The sequence below is a fragment of the Podarcis muralis genome, chromosome 8 (genome assembly GCF_964188315.1).
Source record: "Podarcis muralis chromosome 8, rPodMur119.hap1.1, whole genome shotgun sequence".
NCBI lineage: Eukaryota > Metazoa > Chordata > Lepidosauria > Squamata > Lacertidae > Podarcis > Podarcis muralis.
In genome coordinates, this window is record NC_135662.1 from 26,885,479 (window position 1) to 26,905,260 (window position 19,782).

The 19,782-nt window shown below is 40.7% G+C and overlaps 1 protein-coding gene and 1 long non-coding RNA gene across 7 annotated transcripts in view; one reads left to right on the plus strand and one right to left on the minus strand.

Annotated features, from left to right (window-relative positions):
* Positions 1-16,115, plus strand: part of PIP4P2 (phosphatidylinositol-4,5-bisphosphate 4-phosphatase 2) — a 33,514-nt gene extending 17,399 nt beyond the window's left edge. Inside the window, exons 2-8 of one of the 4 annotated variants that reach the window (XM_028736555.2) lie at positions 4,228-4,373; positions 6,271-6,377; positions 8,060-8,183; positions 10,508-10,560; positions 12,409-12,499; positions 14,403-14,485; positions 14,593-16,115. In XM_028736555.2, coding sequence (XP_028592388.2) covers positions 4,228-4,373; positions 6,271-6,377; positions 8,060-8,183; positions 10,508-10,560; positions 12,409-12,499; positions 14,403-14,485; positions 14,593-14,662 — 674 coding nt within the window. In that variant the 3' untranslated portion in view covers positions 14,663-16,115. Of the gene's footprint in view, positions 1-4,224; positions 4,374-6,270; positions 6,378-8,059; positions 8,184-10,507; positions 10,561-12,408; positions 12,500-14,402; positions 14,486-14,592 lie in introns of all 4 variants that reach the window. The other 3 variants (XM_028736554.2, XM_028736556.2, XM_077932865.1) reach the window with 3 other exon arrangements.
* On the minus strand, positions 1,433-19,724 carry LOC114600441 (uncharacterized). Of its 3 annotated transcripts, none has more exons than XR_003707560.2 (5): positions 19,610-19,724; positions 10,948-11,044; positions 8,006-8,164; positions 2,102-2,200; positions 1,433-1,565 (listed from the first exon to the last, which is right to left on the minus strand). It is a non-coding gene; the product is annotated as an uncharacterized LOC114600441 (long non-coding RNA). The 3 variants fall into 3 exon arrangements; XR_003707558.2 differs by having other exon boundaries at positions 19,538-19,686; XR_003707559.2 differs by lacking the exon at positions 8,006-8,164 and having other exon boundaries at positions 19,538-19,686.
* Between the last annotated feature and the right edge of the window lie 58 nt (positions 19,725-19,782).

Genomic DNA, 19,782 nt, shown 5'->3' on the forward strand with positions numbered 1-19,782 from the left:
GCATATTCCTGCATGGCAGGGGGTTGGACTAGATGATCCACAGGTTCCCTTCCAGCCCCATGATTCCATGACTTGTGCAGAAATGTCTTTGAGAACAGCTGCCACTGTTGCCCCTTGGCTCAAGTTAGGAATTGCCTGGCGGAAACTTTTTGGACTATATTTGGATTCTTCAAGACATCAAGTGCTGGAGAAGTTTTGAACATATTTTGACGAATGTAGCTCTTCCCCCTATTTTACACAATCTGCAATATGCCATAAATTGCTCAGGTGGATTTCTTTAGGCTTTAATACTATCAGAGGTCAACATACTTTTCTGATAACTTTTATTGGCCCTATTCTGTAGAAAAGGGCACCTGGGAATCCAAGCCAAGGTGAAGAATACTTTCTTCAGCCTTCTCCAGCTGGCACATCTTTGGGTCTCTCTATGCCAATTTTGGTGACTTGCAAAAATAGTTGTTGGTAAACACAGTCACTGAGTATAGGCAGATACTTTTGATGTCTCACATAAGAGACACTTTTCTGTGCATGCAGAATTTAGATTTCTGAGAAATGTAGTGTCCTCTTGATGAAGGAGGGGCTGTAGCTTAGTGGTAGAATTCGGTCTCAGATTAAATCTCTGACCTATCCAGTTACATTTTTAAAAGCATTTTAGTAGAGATGGGAAAGATCTCTGCCTAAGTCCCTGGAGAGCTGCTTTGAATCAGAGCAGAGACAATACTTAGCCTGCTGTTCCAATGGCTTTGCTAATATAGTCCCTGTCCTTTATGAAAAATATCCATATGCAGGAAAGACTCAAGTGCTGAAACCAGAACAGAGCATGAACATGAAGAAATGTATACAGTCAGCTGTGGTGCATGTACCTGATGAAGTAAACTATAGTTCACAAAAGCTTATGCCATGTCAACATGTTAGTTTTTTAAGGTGCCACAAAACTTTGTTGTGCTTGAGACTATCTGTGACACGTTGGTAGGAGGGCACAGAGGTTAAGTTTCCCTACCTTTATCTGCTGGTACAATTAGCTCCAATCTGTACAGGGAGAACTAGAGTGCATCTTTCAAGTGATGTATGAAAATAACTTGAGTTTTCTGTTCTCGGGTTGGATGCTACCAGTTAAGTTATAGTTCGATTCATGTGGATATCATGTCAGTTGCTGGAGAAGCAGTTATAACATCCCATGATACCTTCAGCAGAAGCTGCCAAAGACTCATCAAAGCTGTTCATTGTGAGAACATCTCCTTTCCGAAAGCCCTTGTGTTGTGCTTATTGATGCTGTTCCTCATTTTAGACCTTAATCTGTGGTAAATATGTAGTCCGTATAATTATTAAGCATTGGCAGTGTACCTGACACTATACAGAACTTTGAAAGGACATAGAGGGCTTATAGTTGACCTGTGCATCTTCCTGAAGGGTTGGTCTGATGGTCTGGGTGTATGACTGACCTTTCCTAGCAAGGTGCTGTATTATAATCAATTGCTCCGCTTTCTGTTCCTTGTGATTTACACCGTAGACAAATCTTCACAAATGCATTTGAAGCTGGCAAGCGAATTCTCCAGAAGGTAAAGGACCTGTTTTTGCAAAGGAGGTTAGACCAAAGGTTTTGTAGGAGAAGTGAAAAGTCAGTTATGTTTGGGGAAAACGTTGCATAGGGCAGAGGGATGAGGGGCTTTAAACTGTTGCATAAAGTAAGAAGGAAGGGCTGTTTGGGAATCAGTGAAGCTTGTAAGGAGGGTTAGCAAGGAAGGCTTGGAAGACTATTTTTGGTATAAGAAGAAGCAAATATATGTCTGGAAAGCAGGCACTGGAGTGAATGAGAGGCACAGTTGGCAGAGCCCTGGGGAGGAAGGAGACGTCAAGGGTCTTGGACAGAACCGCACACAAAGCCTACTAACAGGAACATTTTGTACTGTGGGCAGTTCATACCCCACCCAATCTCATTTCACTTTTAAGTTGTATACCACCTTTCTCTATTACTATTAACAAGCACCGGTTTACAACGACAAAATATGCAACGAAGATCACACACCTTACAATAATCTGATCCAATACAAAAAGCTCATAATAAAAACATAACCTTAACATAAACTCCACTGGGAGGACTCACCAAACAGGCTTTGCTCTTGTGTCCATGATTATCTGCGGGGTCTGGATGGACTTTGCAGGTCAGGTTGGAGCTCCAGGAACACACAATTCACTTGTAGCCCTACAGAAAGGAAAAACTCTGGTGTACTGAAACCCTTGCATGCCCTCTGATTTTCCTCAAGCTCAGTTGTAAACTTATATTTTACTCATTGTTCTTCTATTTTTTAAAATTTATTTATTGATATCGTGATACATATATGAAATATTTACTTAGTATTGTTCTATATATTTGGTGGGGTGGTGGTGGTGATGATGGCAAGCATTATAAAATCTAGGCTTCTTTTTCTAATTTCCTATCAGAGTTTACAACGCTATGTTGCATCACAGGTTTGTTTGTTTTTATTAACCATTTTTTATATTAAGAACAGAATTAATGTTTGCCTCCTATACCTAGCCCTTCAGTAGTCCAACTGCCTCCCTGCTTGTAACTGTTTACAGTATTGCAGAAATGCTTGCAGTGTTACTGGAGCTGTTCTGTCACATCATATTGCTTTCCAGCTTAGTGATGGGATGTCCTTGCAGCTCCTGTATTCTCATGCCCTAGTTTTGTAACCACATGTGGTGTGCAACTTGGTGGAGAAAAAGAAGCTGCTTCAGCCATTCAAGTAAATGGATGGTACCGTAATAATATATCTTTGTGATGCAAGGAGTTGGAAATGCAGTGAGAAATGCTCAGGAGTTTATTCCTGACAGCATATTCAAATGCTCAGAAAAAGGACATAGTTCACTCCTCCTGGGACAGTATGAGTTCAGAATGGAAGATCATACACTAGCTTTTTTTGTTACCTGTGATTATTTTTGTGGAAGAGCCATATTTATTTTACCTAAAAAATCTTTGTTTTATTCTCAATTGGGGTACAAGCCAGGAGGAAAAAAAACCAACATGTTTGCATTTCTTCTTCTCAGATTTAGCTCAGGAGAGAGCAAGGGAGCACTTTGGTACCATGACATGCCTTCAACAAGGCTATTTGATTTCCGAACTGCCATTTAATTTGAGAGCTGGGAGGAAGAGTTCGAAATTTAAATAGGAGATGAATTAATCATCTGTGAGATGTTGCTCATTCTGCCTTAAGAGTAATTTGGCTTAGTCTGCTCGCTTCCGCCTTGCACTTCCTTTTGCCGAGATTGATAGGGAACTGAGAGGACTACTTTAGTCTCTGTTGTACTTTATCTCAAGTGAAACAATGTCTTGATTTCAGCAGTTGTCTGTTCCTTGATTAAAAGGTATTGTTTGGCACAATGGACAAGTGGGTTATCTGCAAGGTTGGTGTTATCTATTAGTTTAATGTTGCCTGTGCAACTGCATGTTGGACGCTCAGGACAGACCAAAGGAAGTACGTACTTAACACAGCACAGTTAAACTATGGAACTCACTAGCACAAGAAGTAGTCATGGCCACCAACGCGAATGCCTTTAAAAGGGGTTTACACAAATTTGCAGAAAATAAGGTTATCAGTGGCTGATAGCTTGTAAAGAAGTGTTGAAAGTGTTATTGCACTCCTATCCTGCTTACAGGGACGCGGGTGGCGCTGTGGGTAAAAGCCTCAGTGCCTAGGACTTGCCGATCGAAAGGTCGGCGGTTCGAATCCCCGTGGCGGGGTGCGCTCCCGTTGCTCGGTCCCAGAGCCTGCCAACCTAGCAGTTCGAAAGCACCCCCGGGTGCAATTAGATAAATAGGGACCGCTTACTGGCGGGAAGGTAAACGGCGTTTCCATGTGCTGTGCTGGCTCGCCAGATGCAGCTTTGTCACGCTGGCCACGTGACCCGGAAGTGTCTCTGGACAGCGCTGGCCCCCGGCCTCTTAAGTGAGATGGGCGCACAACCCTAGAGTCGGACACGACTGGCCCGTACGGGCAGGGGTACCTTTACCTTTTATCCTGCTTACCGACTTCCCACAGACATTTAGGTGGACACTGAGTGTAGGAAGCAGATGCTGAACTTGTTGGGCTTAAGAGTCTGATCCAGCAGTGCTCTTCTTACATTCTTATGATGCTTTGCCTTTCATTTTATTGCTAGGATTATTCTCCAACCCTTTCACGTGTTTGCTTATTCTGATGCATTTTACTTTACATCCTTTCCTTGCAGCAGAACTCCCGCCACCGTATACCGCCATTGCCAGCCCAGATGCCAGTGGCATTCCTGTAATAAACTGCCGTGTGTGCCAGTCATTAATCAATTTGGAAGGGAAGCTTCACCAGCATGTTGTCAAATGCACAGATTGCAATGAAGCTACGGTAAATGACTTTGCGGGCTTCTCGCTCTCGTGACATGTTTTATTATGCCCTTTCACAATAGAAGAGACTCACATCGATGTGACTGCTCAGCAGCTGAGAATTAGCATGCAGTATGAGGATCATTTGGATGCAAGGAAAGCCACTTTGAGTAGAAAACAGTAACCAGATGCTGATGTGACTAATTCATAGACGCTACATTTATGGAGATAGTAGTTCCCATGGCCTATGATTAAGTCCTGATTGAGTAGCTTCTCTATTTGCAGTCCAGTCCAGGTGTGGTCAGTTTCTGTATTCTGCAGCGCTTTATGCAGATCATATAGTTTGCCAAACCACCATTTTAAGAGCGTAAAATCCTGACTGCCTACTATTATCACTAAAATGTAAGAGAAAGAAAAAAGAGCATCTTCCACTCGCTCGTATTAACAATAAAAAATAATTCATCAATCCTGGCTTAAACATGCACATTAATATAAGCAGTCCATATGTCCAAATAGATAGCCAAACAAGAATGACAATTAGAAGATGCACTTTCAGATACAGAAAGGGAAGTGAGATCTTTGGACCGCTGGGTAATAGATGGTGGGCCTCTCTTTTTTTCTACTGTGTGTGTGTGATGGTGGGAATTAAAATTAAATTTTAAGTTAATTAAAATTAACTTGCTTACATTTCTATCTTTAAAAACAAAAAACCTGGATATAATGGAAATATAAAAACATTAAAATAAATGCACCCAGTCCATAAACTTTCTGTACTAACACATAACTGGCTAATGCTGGTCCAGCCCTTTGACACGGCAATATTTGATGCACTTGTTCTGTTGGGGCAAGGATTTAGACTTGTGCAACAAAACTCCCTCTCCCCCTCATCCTGTGCACAGCCTCCCCAAATCTGCTCCAGAGGGTTGGGGAAAACCCCAGAGCAGATTTAGTGGGAGGCATGTATGCAGGGAAGTTCTGTTCAACAAGCATAAATCCTTCCTGTAATGGAGATATTTAGAACAGCTTTGGATGCAATCCATAATGCTTATGTGTAATTTATGCTCATGTGGCTGGGATGTGCAACAAAAATCTTTATTACTGTTTCTGAAGTTTGCTATAGATTTTTATTGGTTATTTTATTGCTTTTGTTTTGTCCAGCACTTCCTTTAACCTGTAGTTAAAGTAGTATTGGTATGTAGGGATATATATGCGTGTGTAACAACTGTTTTCATGTGATTTGCACCTAATAGTACCATAAACAGCTTGTGGAGTCCAAACATCATCCTGTGCTCTGTCCATCCCCAGTGGCATGCTGCCTGTGGTTTATTTTTTAAACATAGAAGTACATTTTAAAAAAAATTTCATGCAGTCTGTTTTTCTTTTCTTAGCAGAATACTGTAATGTCCTGCATGCTAGCTATTGCCCTAACACTTCCCTCCCACTGTTGCAGTTTTTCTATTGGCTTTTTAAACTGGATTGTTCATATCCCATACCCTCTTCCACCTTGACTAATATTCATCACATTTCTGTTTTTTCCTCTCCCTAACACTGAAAAGGCTCAATAAGTGGTGGAATCCTCCCTTTGGCCCCCTCTATTTCAGCCTTGTAAAATCTATCATTTCTGCACATTTAGTTTTTGCTTAGTCTCAAGATTGCACTCAACACTAAAGAGTGAATGAAGAACAAAAAGAAAGTAAAAGCAATGTAAAAAGTGCTCTAACAAATAGGTGCTGGCACAGACCTACCTTAAATTATTTGAAATATCACCATGCTAGAATCAGTTGCTGTGCCTTGAATATCCATGTAGTCTTCCACCTTGAGTTTTAACTTTTCTGTTGGTCTGTTTAATCACTGTAGAATATTTTTCTTTTGACAGTCAGTACATTATATATGTAATTGCTTTTTCTTGTTTTGTGTAGCCAATCAAAAACCCTCCTTCAGGGAAAAAGTATGTTAGATGTCCGTGTAATTGTCTGCTTATCTGTAAGGATACGTCACGGAGGATAGGATGTCCAAGACCCAACTGGTAAGGGCAAACCAAATTATAATTTGCTTTTTCTCTTTGGTTTTTCACACACACAAAATGGTCTGACTATTGTGATATAAATAGTATAAAGAATAAAAAAAGAATATTGCCTCTGGCTATTTCTCTGTTTAATGTTTCACATAAATTTGTGGCTGCTAACCTCTGCAGAACTAAATCAATCTTTACCAAGGACGAAGAAGAAAAATAACTTCTGCTTCTACTGTGCTAGAGATCATGGGAAAGACAGAAAGATGGATGCCTCTTGCACAAGATAAAAGGCAAAAACATCATATTTTATTTTAGGAATGGAACAAGTAAAGAAGTGGCTGCAAAGGAACCACTGGGTGCATTTAAACCACACACCCAATGGTTTCTTAGCTGGTGGGGCTTGCATTTGGCACATTTTTTTATTTTGTACCAATTGCATGCCCTGCTGGGATTGTCTCACTGAGGAAACTTATGAAATTAAGGTCTGCAATTGGCACCAGTTGCACTGATTGTCACTGGCTGCAGCTGCTGCTGGGATTCACTGCACTCCAGAGTGCCTGGCCAGGAGCCCGCCCCCCTCTGTAGCCAGTCCCTGCCACCCTGGAGGTGGCTGTCAGTGCTGATCAGCTGATTGGCCCTGACTGCTGCACCTGCTGAGATTGTTTGCAGGGGTGTTTTTTGCAGACCAGCTAGGTACTTCTGTGGGAAACTGCTAGATACACAGCTATTACAGTATCGTGACTGCCTAACAACTACAAATAACCCATCTTTTCTCCAGTAAACACTTCTTATGTACTGAATGTAGTCAGATTGATTTAATGCTAATTTTATTCTTTATAACACAGAAGTAATAAGACCTCTCTTTGTAATAGGCAGTAATGGTGCAAGTCTATGAATGTTTGTTCAGAAATAATTTTCAATCTATTCAGTAGAGTTTTGGTCCCAAATGTTTAGTATTGCAGTAAATCAAAATGAAGAAGTATAGGAAAGAGGAGGGTAGTTCAGTATATCCAGGAGAAACACAGTCAGCCAATGTATTAGTGCACACTGCTGTTTTATGAAATGCCTAGTCCTATATTGTGTTGGTATAGGAGCAGCAGAATGTAGGATGTATGCTAGGAGCCCCAGTTCAGAACTGTGTAACACCTTACTCCCTACTTCCAGTAGTAGGAGCCTCTGTCGCTTCCTGCGCCAAGGACTGCACTAGTTATTGATGTGACACACTGATGACATTTGGGGAAACAGTGGGGCTCTGTGCTGCCCCAAAGTACCCATTTGCCTCTACAAATAATGCATCCAAGCACTTGAGAAAGGGTTCAGTCAAGGAGTAGAATGGTGGCTTATCTGTGTAATGTGGCCATTCAAGTTACCAGGTGGTAGGGTTGCTTGAGAAAGACTGGCTTCAAGGCAATGTATTCAACTTAGATATCAGTGCCTTGTGAGCAGGGTGATATATTTGAGGACTAATGCATAAAGTATGCATCTCTACAACAAAGGTTTGTATTGTAACCTTTTCAGTTTTGCCTTATCTGTTTTGCATCTTAAAATGTTGCTTGGGGTTTGATGCTAGAACAGGCCCATTTTAGGTGGGCCAAATCGGAACAAGCTTTCATTGTTGAAGATATATGGCTAGGGAATACCCTTTTTTCTGTGCTGTATACAATGACATGATGGGTTTACTTTTCTCCATACAGTAGGCGAATCATTAATCTTGGTCCAGTTATGTTGATTCCAGAGGAGCAGCCAGCACAGCCTGCAATTCCTGTTCAGCCAGAAGGCACTAGAGTGGTGTGTGGGCACTGCGGAAATACATTCCTGGTAAGTAGAGTCCAAATACCTTATATGAGAGGCATCACTATTTGCCCTCAAAGAACCAACTCATTTTTGTCAAGCATTGGCTTTGTAACTCCCTTAGGATATTCAGCCTATGTTTTAGTTTTCTCTTCTGCCAGTTGCCAGAGCTGGTCTCAATGCCTGGGGTGGTTCCCTAATAAAATGTTAGCTTTTCATCTAAGAATATGGTTTTCTTCTGTCTAGATGGAGATGTTCAACATTGGCATGTTCAGTTAAAATAATTAGGCTGCAGATAACGTAAAAGTCCTCTCCATAAGCTACTGGCGGTCAGTGTAGACTATAATGGGCTATTAGATGGACAAATAGTTTGACATGGTTTAAGATCTCTTCTGATGTTAAGACTTTAAACAACTTCCTTAATCATGCCATGTTTTGTTTCTGGTAACTTTCTTCAGTTGCCCTTTCCTCTTGAGACCATTCTCTGCTGAAAACATTGCAGACAAAAGGGGGTGATCTTGATCAATGCTTGAAGTTGGAGGAAAAAGGAAGTGGGGTGGTTTTGATTTCTATTAGACCAAACTTAAATTTAGCCTGTTTTCCATTAACTATCTTTAACTACATAAGCTGTCTGCTAACAGGTTTGAATTAGTGCAGTCACACTTCGATAACTTACTAATTATTTCCATCATTACCATGAAAAGAACAGAGTTGCTATAAAGGAAGTTAACACCATAAATGTATATGGCACAATATTAGGCATCACAATGCATAATATTAGGTGTGACGTACCATCAAAAAGTTTGTATTATGGAAATAAAGGTAAAGGTAAAGGTACCCCTGCCCGTACGGGCCAGTCTTGACAGACTCTAGGGTTGTGCGCCCATCTCACTCAAGAGGCTGAGGGCCAGCGCTGTCCGGAGACACTTCCGGGTCACGTGGCCAGTGTGACAAAGCTGCATCTGGCGAGCCAGTGCAGCACACGGAAACGCTGTTTACCTTCCCGCCAGTAAGCGGTCCCTATTTATCTACTTGCACCCGGAGGTGCTTTCAAACTGCTAGGTTGGCAGGCGCTGGGACCGAGCAACGGGAGCGCACCCCGCCGCGGGGATTCGAACCGCCGACCTTTCGATCGGCAAGCCCTAGGCGCTGAGGCTTTTACCCACAGCGCCACCCGCGTATTTATGGAAATACCTGCACTTAAATGCCGCAGAGGCAGGGCAAGAACTGTAGTCTGCATGATGATGTCCCTTACCCAACCATTGTTATATATTAATTGTCTGCATATGACATTAAGTGTAGGTATGCTGGGCATCGTTTGCCCAAAACAGCCTGGCACGCCTAATTCAGCCCATGGACTGAAGGTTGCCCATCACTGGTTTAATGTGAATAAGCTGTATGCTGCTCAGAAGTTCCTGTAGCACTCCTCTCTTGCTCCAGCTGCTAACACACCACAGGCAAAACAAATTAAGACTCTGGCTACCATGTTGTCTCAGCCCAGATTTGTGAAGCTGAAAGTTGGAAGATTCAGGACAAACAGAAGGAGGTGCTTCTTATACACTGCATAGTTAAGCTATGGCATTTGCTCTTCCAAGGTGTAAGTAAGGATGGCCAACAATGTGAAATGCTTTAAATCGGGATTAGACAAATTCATGGAGCTAAAGACTATTGTTGTATACTACCTCCAGGATCTGGGGAAGTGTGCTTCTGTATACCAGTTGGCAAAAATCAGATGGTGATATTGCTGTTGCACTCAGGTATAGCTTGTGGTCTTCCCATTGGTTGGCCACAGTGAAACAGGATGTGGGACTAAATAGGCCTTTGGTATGATTCAGCAGAGTTCTTATATCGTTCTATTGGTGCTAGTAGCAGGTTCAGTAGGGGGTTTTTTTCATTGGGACTGCAGTTTTGAGTGAGAAGGTCCTGATCTTAGCCAGAGGCCACATGGTTTTTTAAATAAACATACCAATTGGAGGATGAAGAACTGCTAAGGAGTACCAACAATATAATCCTAGGGGGTGCATGTGTCTAGTTTCGAAGGAAGAGTAATAGCTGCATTAGTGACATGAAAGTGCTACTGCCATTTATAAACAGAGCGTATAGTACGTCAGACATCCTAGTAAGCAGCAAGTCATGGGAAATCGTTTTGTAAGGAAATCCCAAACCACAGAGTGTGGGGATACTGCTTGCAAAAGGGCATCCCAGTGACGGAAGGAAATGAGAAATAAAAACTAAGTGAAGCATGAGAAGTAAAATCTTGTGCTGTGATTCCCAGTGACATTTAACACGAAGCAAAATAAACAGTTTTCATACTGGCATTTTTTCAGCACTTCCTTCCTTATTTATTACAGTGGATGGAACTGAGATTCAACACTTTGGCAAAGTGCCCACATTGCAAAAAAATGTAAGTTTCAACAAGTGCTTCTACTAATGTTGTTATTTTGGGGGATATATGTATTTGAAATATAATCCCTCAGTCATTGAACAAAACATGTCTAAATGCTGATAATGAATGTCAATGCACCCTTCTCTTGTCATTTTTAATTTTCCTTAGTCAAAAACTATTGAAAATTATTACTGAATTGGAAATGCTTGGATACAGAGAGAAACAGTTGCTGAAAGAAATATTAATTTCCTATTTAGCATGAAATGGTATTTTTAAAACCACAGTTTTGGAGCAAGTATATGAAGAGCAAATAAGTTTTTCTTTGTTGATATGAAAAATATACATGCTACTTTCTTTAGTGCAGCAATTTTAGTGCAGAAACAATAATAAAAAGCAATTTATTACCTGTTTTGATTATTGTTGTGATGGTCATTTTGATAATGCTTACAGATTAACCTGATAGACGTTCTTACTGGAACACTTCTTGACGATGAATAATAGGCTTAGAACAAAAAACAAAACAAAACAGTATCAGTAAGAGAACAGCCTTCCTGGAACAGTAGCAATGACATCTAATAGTGCTACTAAAATGAGTGAATAGTTTGCACTGTATCATTCTTGCAATTGAAAAGCTCTGAAAGAAATTTTGCTTAATTTTCATGATGCTACAGAGACTAAATTGTCGTGTGCACATTTTAAAATGAAGCTATATTACAACTTTCTAACTATAATTCAGAACAGGAATTGCATCCAGATTCCTACGGTACTTTAGTGATGTGGTAGGCTTGTGGTGGTATGAAACCTCTTGCCATACTGACAGAAGAGTGGTGAAACACAGGGTAGGGAAGTAGTGGCCAGACAGCATCTGTGAGCCCAGTCCAGGTTGAACGGGTACATGGCTGAGCACGAGTGGGTGTGCGCACGAGGGTAAGAGAGGGGAGAGGGTGGGGAGCTGATGGGGTTTTTGGACTGAAGGGTGACATGAAATGATAACATGGGAAGAGGACTAAGGCACAGGAAAGACTTGGAAAATCCTTGGTTCAGGTATATCTTGTGCGAGGTGAATGCTCTACCTCCTTCCACATTTTGAAGCCATTTAAGTGAGGGAGGAACAAAAAATGAGGGAGGGAAGTGAAGAGTCTCAAGATAGTTCTTGATAACTGGGCTTGCTGCAGAACTTTCTGTACTTGGTATAGATACGTAATTTTAACCACGCTGGAGGTGCAAAATAGTTCAAACAACATGACATGTATAAAGTTTTGTACATGACAATAAGCTGTGTGCAGAAAACAAAAGTGACCTATGAAGCTCATCTAAATAAAACTACAGAATTTTCAAATCACCTTCAAATCACAGTTTTATTCATCTTAGTTCAGTAAGGACCAATGGAAAGCCCCGGGCACCAAGGTACAAGCCACATTAAGTAGTATCCAGGGGACTTCATCTTTTAGTTTGAATACTTTGAAATTACTTATTGTAGTAAAGCTGCATAAACCAGGCAATTAAAAAGCATTCCAGGAATATTAAAAAATAATAATAAGTCACACGCTAGGCATATGAGCCCATTCTGGCCTTTTAGTGGAGTGTTTGAGCACTTGAACAATCACATGACAGCTTACAGATATATTTTTTTGTAAGCAATGTTGCTGCTGCTATGAATTTAATTGGGACATCTGTAGCCTTCCTTGCTCCAGAATGTGGTGTAACTTTGAAATCCAGATTGAGATTAGACTCTAACAAGCTTAAACTCATAACTTCCATCAGGGGGGATGTAGAACGTATACCCTTTAATGAATCCTTTATAAAAAGTCAAAACTGTTTTGTTTGTTTTTTTAATTCTCGCTGCGGCATACTGTTTGTTTGCAGTTCTTCTGTTGGATGTGCACTTCCACGAAGACGGTGTTGTGCATATATTACAATTGGAATGATATTTATCTTCATTGGAGTTGGATTAACTGTGAGTAATCTAAATTAAATCAGTAATGGTATCCTGCAGTTGAACAGAGCTAGTGGTATTGTTGTAATGGTGCAAAAAATTGGGACTCTTTGCTTGTGTGTCCTAAAGGAATTCATAAGCTAGTGTGTATCAAAATGTTTTTTATAAGCCTCATTCCTACATTTCATATTATCATGCATGGCATCGTAATGCTGCAAAATAATCTCAGAATAAAAATGGAAAACTTTTCTGTGTCATTGGGAAAGGCCCCTAGTGTGACCCAAACTACACACTGCAACAGCTGACCCATGTTTTTCCCCAGTGGTATTCCCCAGTCAAATTTAAATTGGATCCGGTGTTGTGGTTTAAAGCAGGGATGGGTAGCTTTACTGCATGTCAGCTGAGCAGCTCAACAAAGCCCACTGCCCCTCTGTGTCATTTCTGCAGATTGAGGTACTCACCCTGATTTAAAGTGTCAAAGGGTATTGAAGCACAATTGGGGGAAAGATAGCAGGGGCAAGGATTTTGTCTTGTACATTCCACACACAGCTCAAGGAACATGTGGTGATGGTGGATCTATGCTCAAATACCTGGCTTTATCACCATTGTATGTAGTTTGGGGCTATCTCTATATCCTCAGTCTGTCCAGATGGGTATCCCTTTCCTTGCCCACATTGCCAGGAGGGAGATATTGAATAGCTTTCAACATATGTAGTCATTGGAGATTAAAATAACCTTTCTTTGGTTTAGATAACTTCTGCTGTGATTTGTACACACAGATGCTCATGCCCTTGGTGATGTCAATCTAAACAAAGAAAGTGCAGCCAGTGTGTTGAATGCAGAAAAAATGTGGTTCCTGGCTTCCTTAAATTCTATTCTGATCACGAAAAGGATCAATAGCTATAGAGTTACAGTTATGTCCATTTTCATCTTATTTGTGCCTTGTTGCATGAATTCTTCCATGATACTTGGAACTGTAGTAGGAACTTGCTGCACTGATGTAGACTGGAGTTTTATACACACTTAACATAGGAGCATGTCCGCCTGAACTTAGAAAACAAGCATATGCAAGATTGGACTGCAGATGTGCATGGAAGTACTTCTTTACACCTGGGAAGCTGTGACCTAACTGTGAAAGGGCAACGTCCCCCGAAAGGTTTTATGGTAACTTTATAGTGCACTGTTCCCAAATGAACAAAGTTACATAAGAAAACATATATTGACCCAAGAGGTGATTCCCCACATTGTCTACTATGCATGCAAATATGCTCCCTCAGCCTGAAGTGAGATGAGCGCCAAATCCCATAGTTGCCTTTGACTGGACTCAACAGTCCAGGGGTCCTTTACCTTTTACCTATATATTTTATGAATGGCATTTAACCCATTGAAGACAGCAGCAGGAGGGGGTAATTGCTATATTGCAAAGCTCTGTTAAAGGCAAGGCTTTGAGGCAAAAACTGTAGCAGGAATAGCAGAGTTCCTCAAAAAAGGGAGCTGGAATATTAGATTCTTACCCCCCCCACCAAAGTTTTTCCTTTTTAAGAAGAGCAAGTATATTCCAAAACAATAAATGTAAGTTGTAAAATATAGCTTTAAAATGGTAACTTTTAATGTCCAATTTATTATTTTATTTCACAATTAAAATACAAAATTTGTGGTGATCAGGGTTGCATTTATTGTTACACTAAATATGATGGCAAGTATGCCTCCAGCAAACTTGTAGAATTGTTTATGGTGTAATTATTATGGACATCTCAGTAAGTTTGACTAATCCTATACCCTATACAGTACTTCAATTGTTTAGAATGTAATTGGTGTTCTGTGTCTTTTGGAAAACAGCATGTTCTTTTGGGTAAAAACTAAAAAAAAATCCTGATAACTTACTGAGTATGAAATGCAAAATAACTTCTCTCTATGGCAATAGATTTCTGATGTGCTAATAGGAAAAGGCTGTGTCCCAAACAAGTTAACTCAGAACAGATTGCAATTGCTTCAGAAACCTATAAGGTTGTGTTATTTTTTCCTTTAAGTATTAATTTTATACCAATTGTTAATGCTTCACCTTAAAGATTTAAATGATACTTATTAATTGGTGTTCTTTTTATTTTTAACAGGTTGGTACGCAAGATTTTGCCAGAAACTTTCATGCCACTTATGTTTCTTGGGCTATTGCTTACCTCTTAGGCTTGGTCTGCCTAATTCGAGCCTGCTACTGGGGAGCCATAAAAGTCAGTTATCCAGAACACAGTTTTGCATAGACTCCTTATGCTTTCTTATAGAAAATGGAGATTTCTAGAGGGTCTGATAATATGAACTGAGTAACTTAAATATTTTTCCTTTTAATATTTCCATTCTGTTACAGATAGTTATAAGGCTGGGGATCCTTTAAGAACAAATGTTCATTGCACTACATTATATGCAAATAATTTGTTTTGCTGCTAGATTCCCAACCTCTGAATACTAAAGCTTTGTTTACACTATCATACATCTGTCTTAAAAGTACTGTTGAATTCAATTCCAACTACAGTATTCTTTTACTATGTTAAACAGTCTGTGCCATTTGAGATGAGTATGTAAAAGCAAGGTGTTTGAGTTTCTACAATTGCTTCACATTTGTATGTACACTTACAAACTGTATCAAAGCAGCCTGCTTTAAAATTTTAAGCAATAAGCATTTTGCTTTAACTGCTTACTGTAACTTCTACTTAAGAACAAAGTGATCTTACTAAGTGTGCATCATTTTGAAGAATGGAGCTTTTGCTAGGGTGTCACCATTTGTAAACACAGTATGCTTTCAAATTTCCAAGTCAAGGTGTAATATTTTGGTAGTCCATCTTAAGAAAAATGTTAATTTAAACACAATTAAAATTCAGCTTGGATAATTTTTTCTTTAATTTCTTTCAAGGACCCTGGCACTTAATATTTTTTATCTTTTTACAGGCAAAGCCATGATTGGATTAATGGAACTTAATTGCTAGCAATTTGTATGAGTTCCTTTACAGGGTCTAAGTAAGGGAAGCATTTGATATGACTTGTTTTATAAATTTAGATGACTATAGGGTGATGTTGGGTTACCTCTCAGTTTGCTTGGATTGTGGTTTATTTTCCATAATAGGAAAATAATTTTCCAGTCACTGCAAAGGGAAATATAGCTTTACACTAACTAATAGGAAATGAAATAGAGTAAACAGTTACTCTGATCATTCCATAGATGTATAGCTGGTTAGTATAACACTGAAAACTAGTTGAACAATACAACAACTAAAGATGATTTTCTTGAGGTCACAAATAAATTATGGGGACCAGTTATTGCACTGCCCATCTTTGAAGTTTTACACAAAGTGTTTTTTAAAATTCTGAAGGAATACCCTGAGCCCTTTAGATTAAAGTAGTCCTTAGATAATGGGAGTTGAGGTTAGATAAATGTGAATGTTCCAGGGTTGTGCATAATATTTTCAATGATCTATATTCCTGTTTGGGGGCAAAGTGATGCTTGGGTGAGGATTTGGAGCACAATAAATGTATCCTTCAAACTGTAAATGAAAGTCTTTGTATAATGTTAAATGTACAAAAGCAGTAGCTCAGGATTACCATGTACCTTTTAAAATACACTAATAAAGATTATTATTCAAAGCTATTAATTTTGGATTCTCATTGGGGAACCTCTGTGGTGGATTCATTGAACTTGTAAGCCAGTAGCCAGTGATTTGGGATTCATAGGAAAGACACTGTGAAGAACAAGAGGGGGTAATCTTTCTTCCATGGGGTACAGTGACTAATCCCATGAGGCAGGATAGTTTAATCCATTAATCACCAATGCAGGCCCTCGGAAGTAAATCACATTCAATTCAATGGGGCTTACTCCTAGGTTAGTTTGGTTATGATGGCCACTTAAACACAAGCAAGTCTTTTTCACTGCAACATTTTAGTTCATATATTTGTATTTTATACAGGAAATGGTAATAGGTGTGTCTTGATGAAACAATGCTCTTATAAGAGCCCACTACTCTAGTGCACTGTATATGCTGCTTTCTGTGAAGGCTGCTCAGAAACTTCAGCTACTACTACATGCTGAGGTTTTTTCTGGGAGCAGTTGAAGGTCTTTTTCATTTACCCAGGTCTTTCAGTGACATTTTTTTAAAAAAGTTTTGCTTTATATGTATTATTCCTGGAGAGAGTGCTGTTGCATTTCTATTTTTGATCTTTTAAAAATAATACTACGCACTAAGTGGGTCTAGATGTCATAAGATTTAAAATCAACACATCAAGTTTTTTGAAACAAAAATAACAACAATGCTTTGTTTTGACCAAAGATACAAAGAAATAACATCACCAAAAATTTGTTTATTGTGACCAGAATAACAACTGAAAGGAACTTGGGGATGTTAAGGAAAAGGACATTCTAAAAGTAGGTTTCATCTGGAATACCTCCAAGACCTTCGTAAAATGAAGAAACATTATCAACCTTGAGGCTTGAAATGAAAAATCTATAAGGGCAATGGAACAGCCAGTTGTAAAATTGGCACTGTATTATAGTATTTCAACCTTATGATAAGACTATTTTCTCATTGCCAAAGTCATAATGGACTTCAGGTTTTTTTTTTGTAAAATCTTTTAAGTTCTCAAGTGCATGTGTGAAATAAGCAAGGTTACACTATGAAGAAAATGTAGACCACCAGAGTTTCTGTGATATTTTCATCATGAAAGGCCTCTCTCTCATAGCTGGTGGGCACTGAAGGTTAACTGTATATAAGACAGTTTATGATTTAAGAATTAAGGACCCTGAAGGGACCATAAAAGCCCTTGAATAATAGCATAGGGTCAGAGTGTAGCTTGCTGCCAATGATATACACTGAGCAGAATGTGAAGGAGTTTACAGAAAGGTACAGATCATCTAGACCAGGGGTCTGCAACCATTAAGACAAAAAGAGCCACTTGGACCCGTTTCCAAAGAAAAAACAACAACTGGGAGCCGCAAAACCATTGCGACATTTAAAACAAATATATCTCAGGATCTGACAGCGGGTGGGAAGGTGACGTCGGGACGGTGCGTGACTAATGCACGCACCGCCCCCATGCGACATCACAGCCAGTACAGCGCCCGCCACAGTGAGGAGTGTCGGGGCGCACAATGCGCCTCCTCCCCTCGCTAGTATCCGCCCCGGAGCCGCGGCAAAGATGTAAAAGAGCCACATGCGGCTCCGGAGCCGCGGGTTGCAGACCCCTGATCTAGACCAATCCCCTGCAATTCAGGAATCACAGCTAAACAATTCCCGAGAAATGGCCATCCAAGCTCTGTTTCTTCCCCTGGACGAAAGCAACAATGCGTGAGACCAAGGCCATATAACGGAATATGTAAAAATTTCTAAAAACAGAAGATGGCAACTCTTTTCATACAAAAGATTCCAGGTTCAATCCCTTTTATTTCCACTTAATTGATTTGTGACAACAGGTGTTGAGAAAGATGCCTGCTGTGGAGCCTGGAGTTACTGCCAGCACACAGTATTGTCCAAAACAGACAATGGACTGGTTTTGCTAAAGCACTTAAAAGGAAAAGCATAACCTGGAAAAGTTGGGGTCAAAAACTCCAGTCTAAGTTGTTTCATGTAAGTTTAATCCATATGCAGCTTCATCCTGACCTGAATTTAAATGTCTAATAAAAACGTATCTTCATTTTCATTGCTTTAAGCATTTTTTTCAACCTTTTCATTCCCCATCCTTTCTACATTTAGTCTCCAACAGTGCAATCACACTGTGGTCATTAAGGCACAATGTACGTGTGCATAGGCTTGCAGCTCCAAACCAATACGCACTTACCTGAGAGTAAGTCCCACAAAACTAAACAAAATTCCATTGTTAGGTTGTAATCCTATGCACGCTTACCTGAGCAGAAGATCCATTGAATTCTACAGGATTTATGCATACATAAGCTCAAGCAGCAAAATGGGAAACATGACTCCACCCACTTTCCATTCTATACAGTAGATGTGTACCATAGTTCTACACATTAGCTAAGAACTGCTTGAGCAGGGCAATGGTCTCTATCTTGTTCAGCACTCTGTTACTTTACTTATTTCATAAATTTTATATACTGCTCAATTCTCACATTGGCCAAACAGAAACCACAGGCGGGACCTGAGCACAGCACCCAAGTCCTACCCAGTGGGATTGATTCATAAGCAACTTCAGCCCCAGTAGCTCCTGAAATAGATTTCAGGACTGTGCCCTTCTTCATGCGCCTTGTCCAGGAGAAACCCAGAAGTCGGCAACACCAGAACACGCCTTTTTAGTGGTGGCTACCCATTTGTGGAAAGGGACACGGGTGGCGCTGTGGGTTAAACCACAGAGCCTAGGACTTGCCGATCAGAAGGTCGGCGGTTTGAATCCCCGCAACGGGGTGAGCTCTCGTTGCTCCGTCCCAGCTCCTGCCAACCTAGCAGTTCGAAAGCATCTCAAAGTGCAAGTAGATAAATAGGTACCGCTCCGGCGGAAAGGTGAACGGCGTTTCCGTGCGCTGCTCTGGTTCGCCAGAAGCGGCTTAGTCATGCTGGCCACATGACCTGGAAGCTGTACGCCAATAAGGCAACTCCAGAGTCGGTCACAACTGGACCTAATGGTCAGGGGCACCTTTACCTTTACCCATTTGTGGAATGTTCTCACCACTATCTTTAGGAGCTCAACAGGACACTGTGACAGAAACCAGAGCGCACGGAGACGCCGTTTACCTTCCTGCCGCAGCGGTACCTCAATAAATAAAGACTGAGGGCACATAACAAAATTAATGACACTGTTAGGATGTGGGACCTAGCAGCAATGTGCTTTGACAAGAGGTATACTCTGCAAAAGCAAAACAACCGAGACGGGACTGCTCAAGTTAGAACTTGGCCCGGACAGGCTCTTCCTAGAATCAGAGCCGGAAGGGACCCCGTGGGTCATCTAGTCCAACCCCCTGCAATGCAGAAATCTCAGCTAAAGCATCCATGACAGAAGGCCATCGCATCCAACCTCTGCTTCAAAACCTTCAAGGCGTCCACAACCAAATGTCGAGCAGTTCCTTACCAGTTCCAACTCCAGGATGCTCCAAAAATAATAATGGGGGAGACACCCCCCCTTCAGAAAACAAAAATCCACCTAGGTCCAGAGATTGAAGGCGCGCCTTTCCCTTCCAGCCAAGTCTGTCAACCCCGAGTGGCGCGAGCGACCGAGCACGTGACGCCAACGGCCTCCGCCGCCTGCACAGCGCAGGCGCGAGAGCGCGCGCCGGCTTCGGAATGCTTAGCCGCACGCGGGGAGACCGTTAGTTG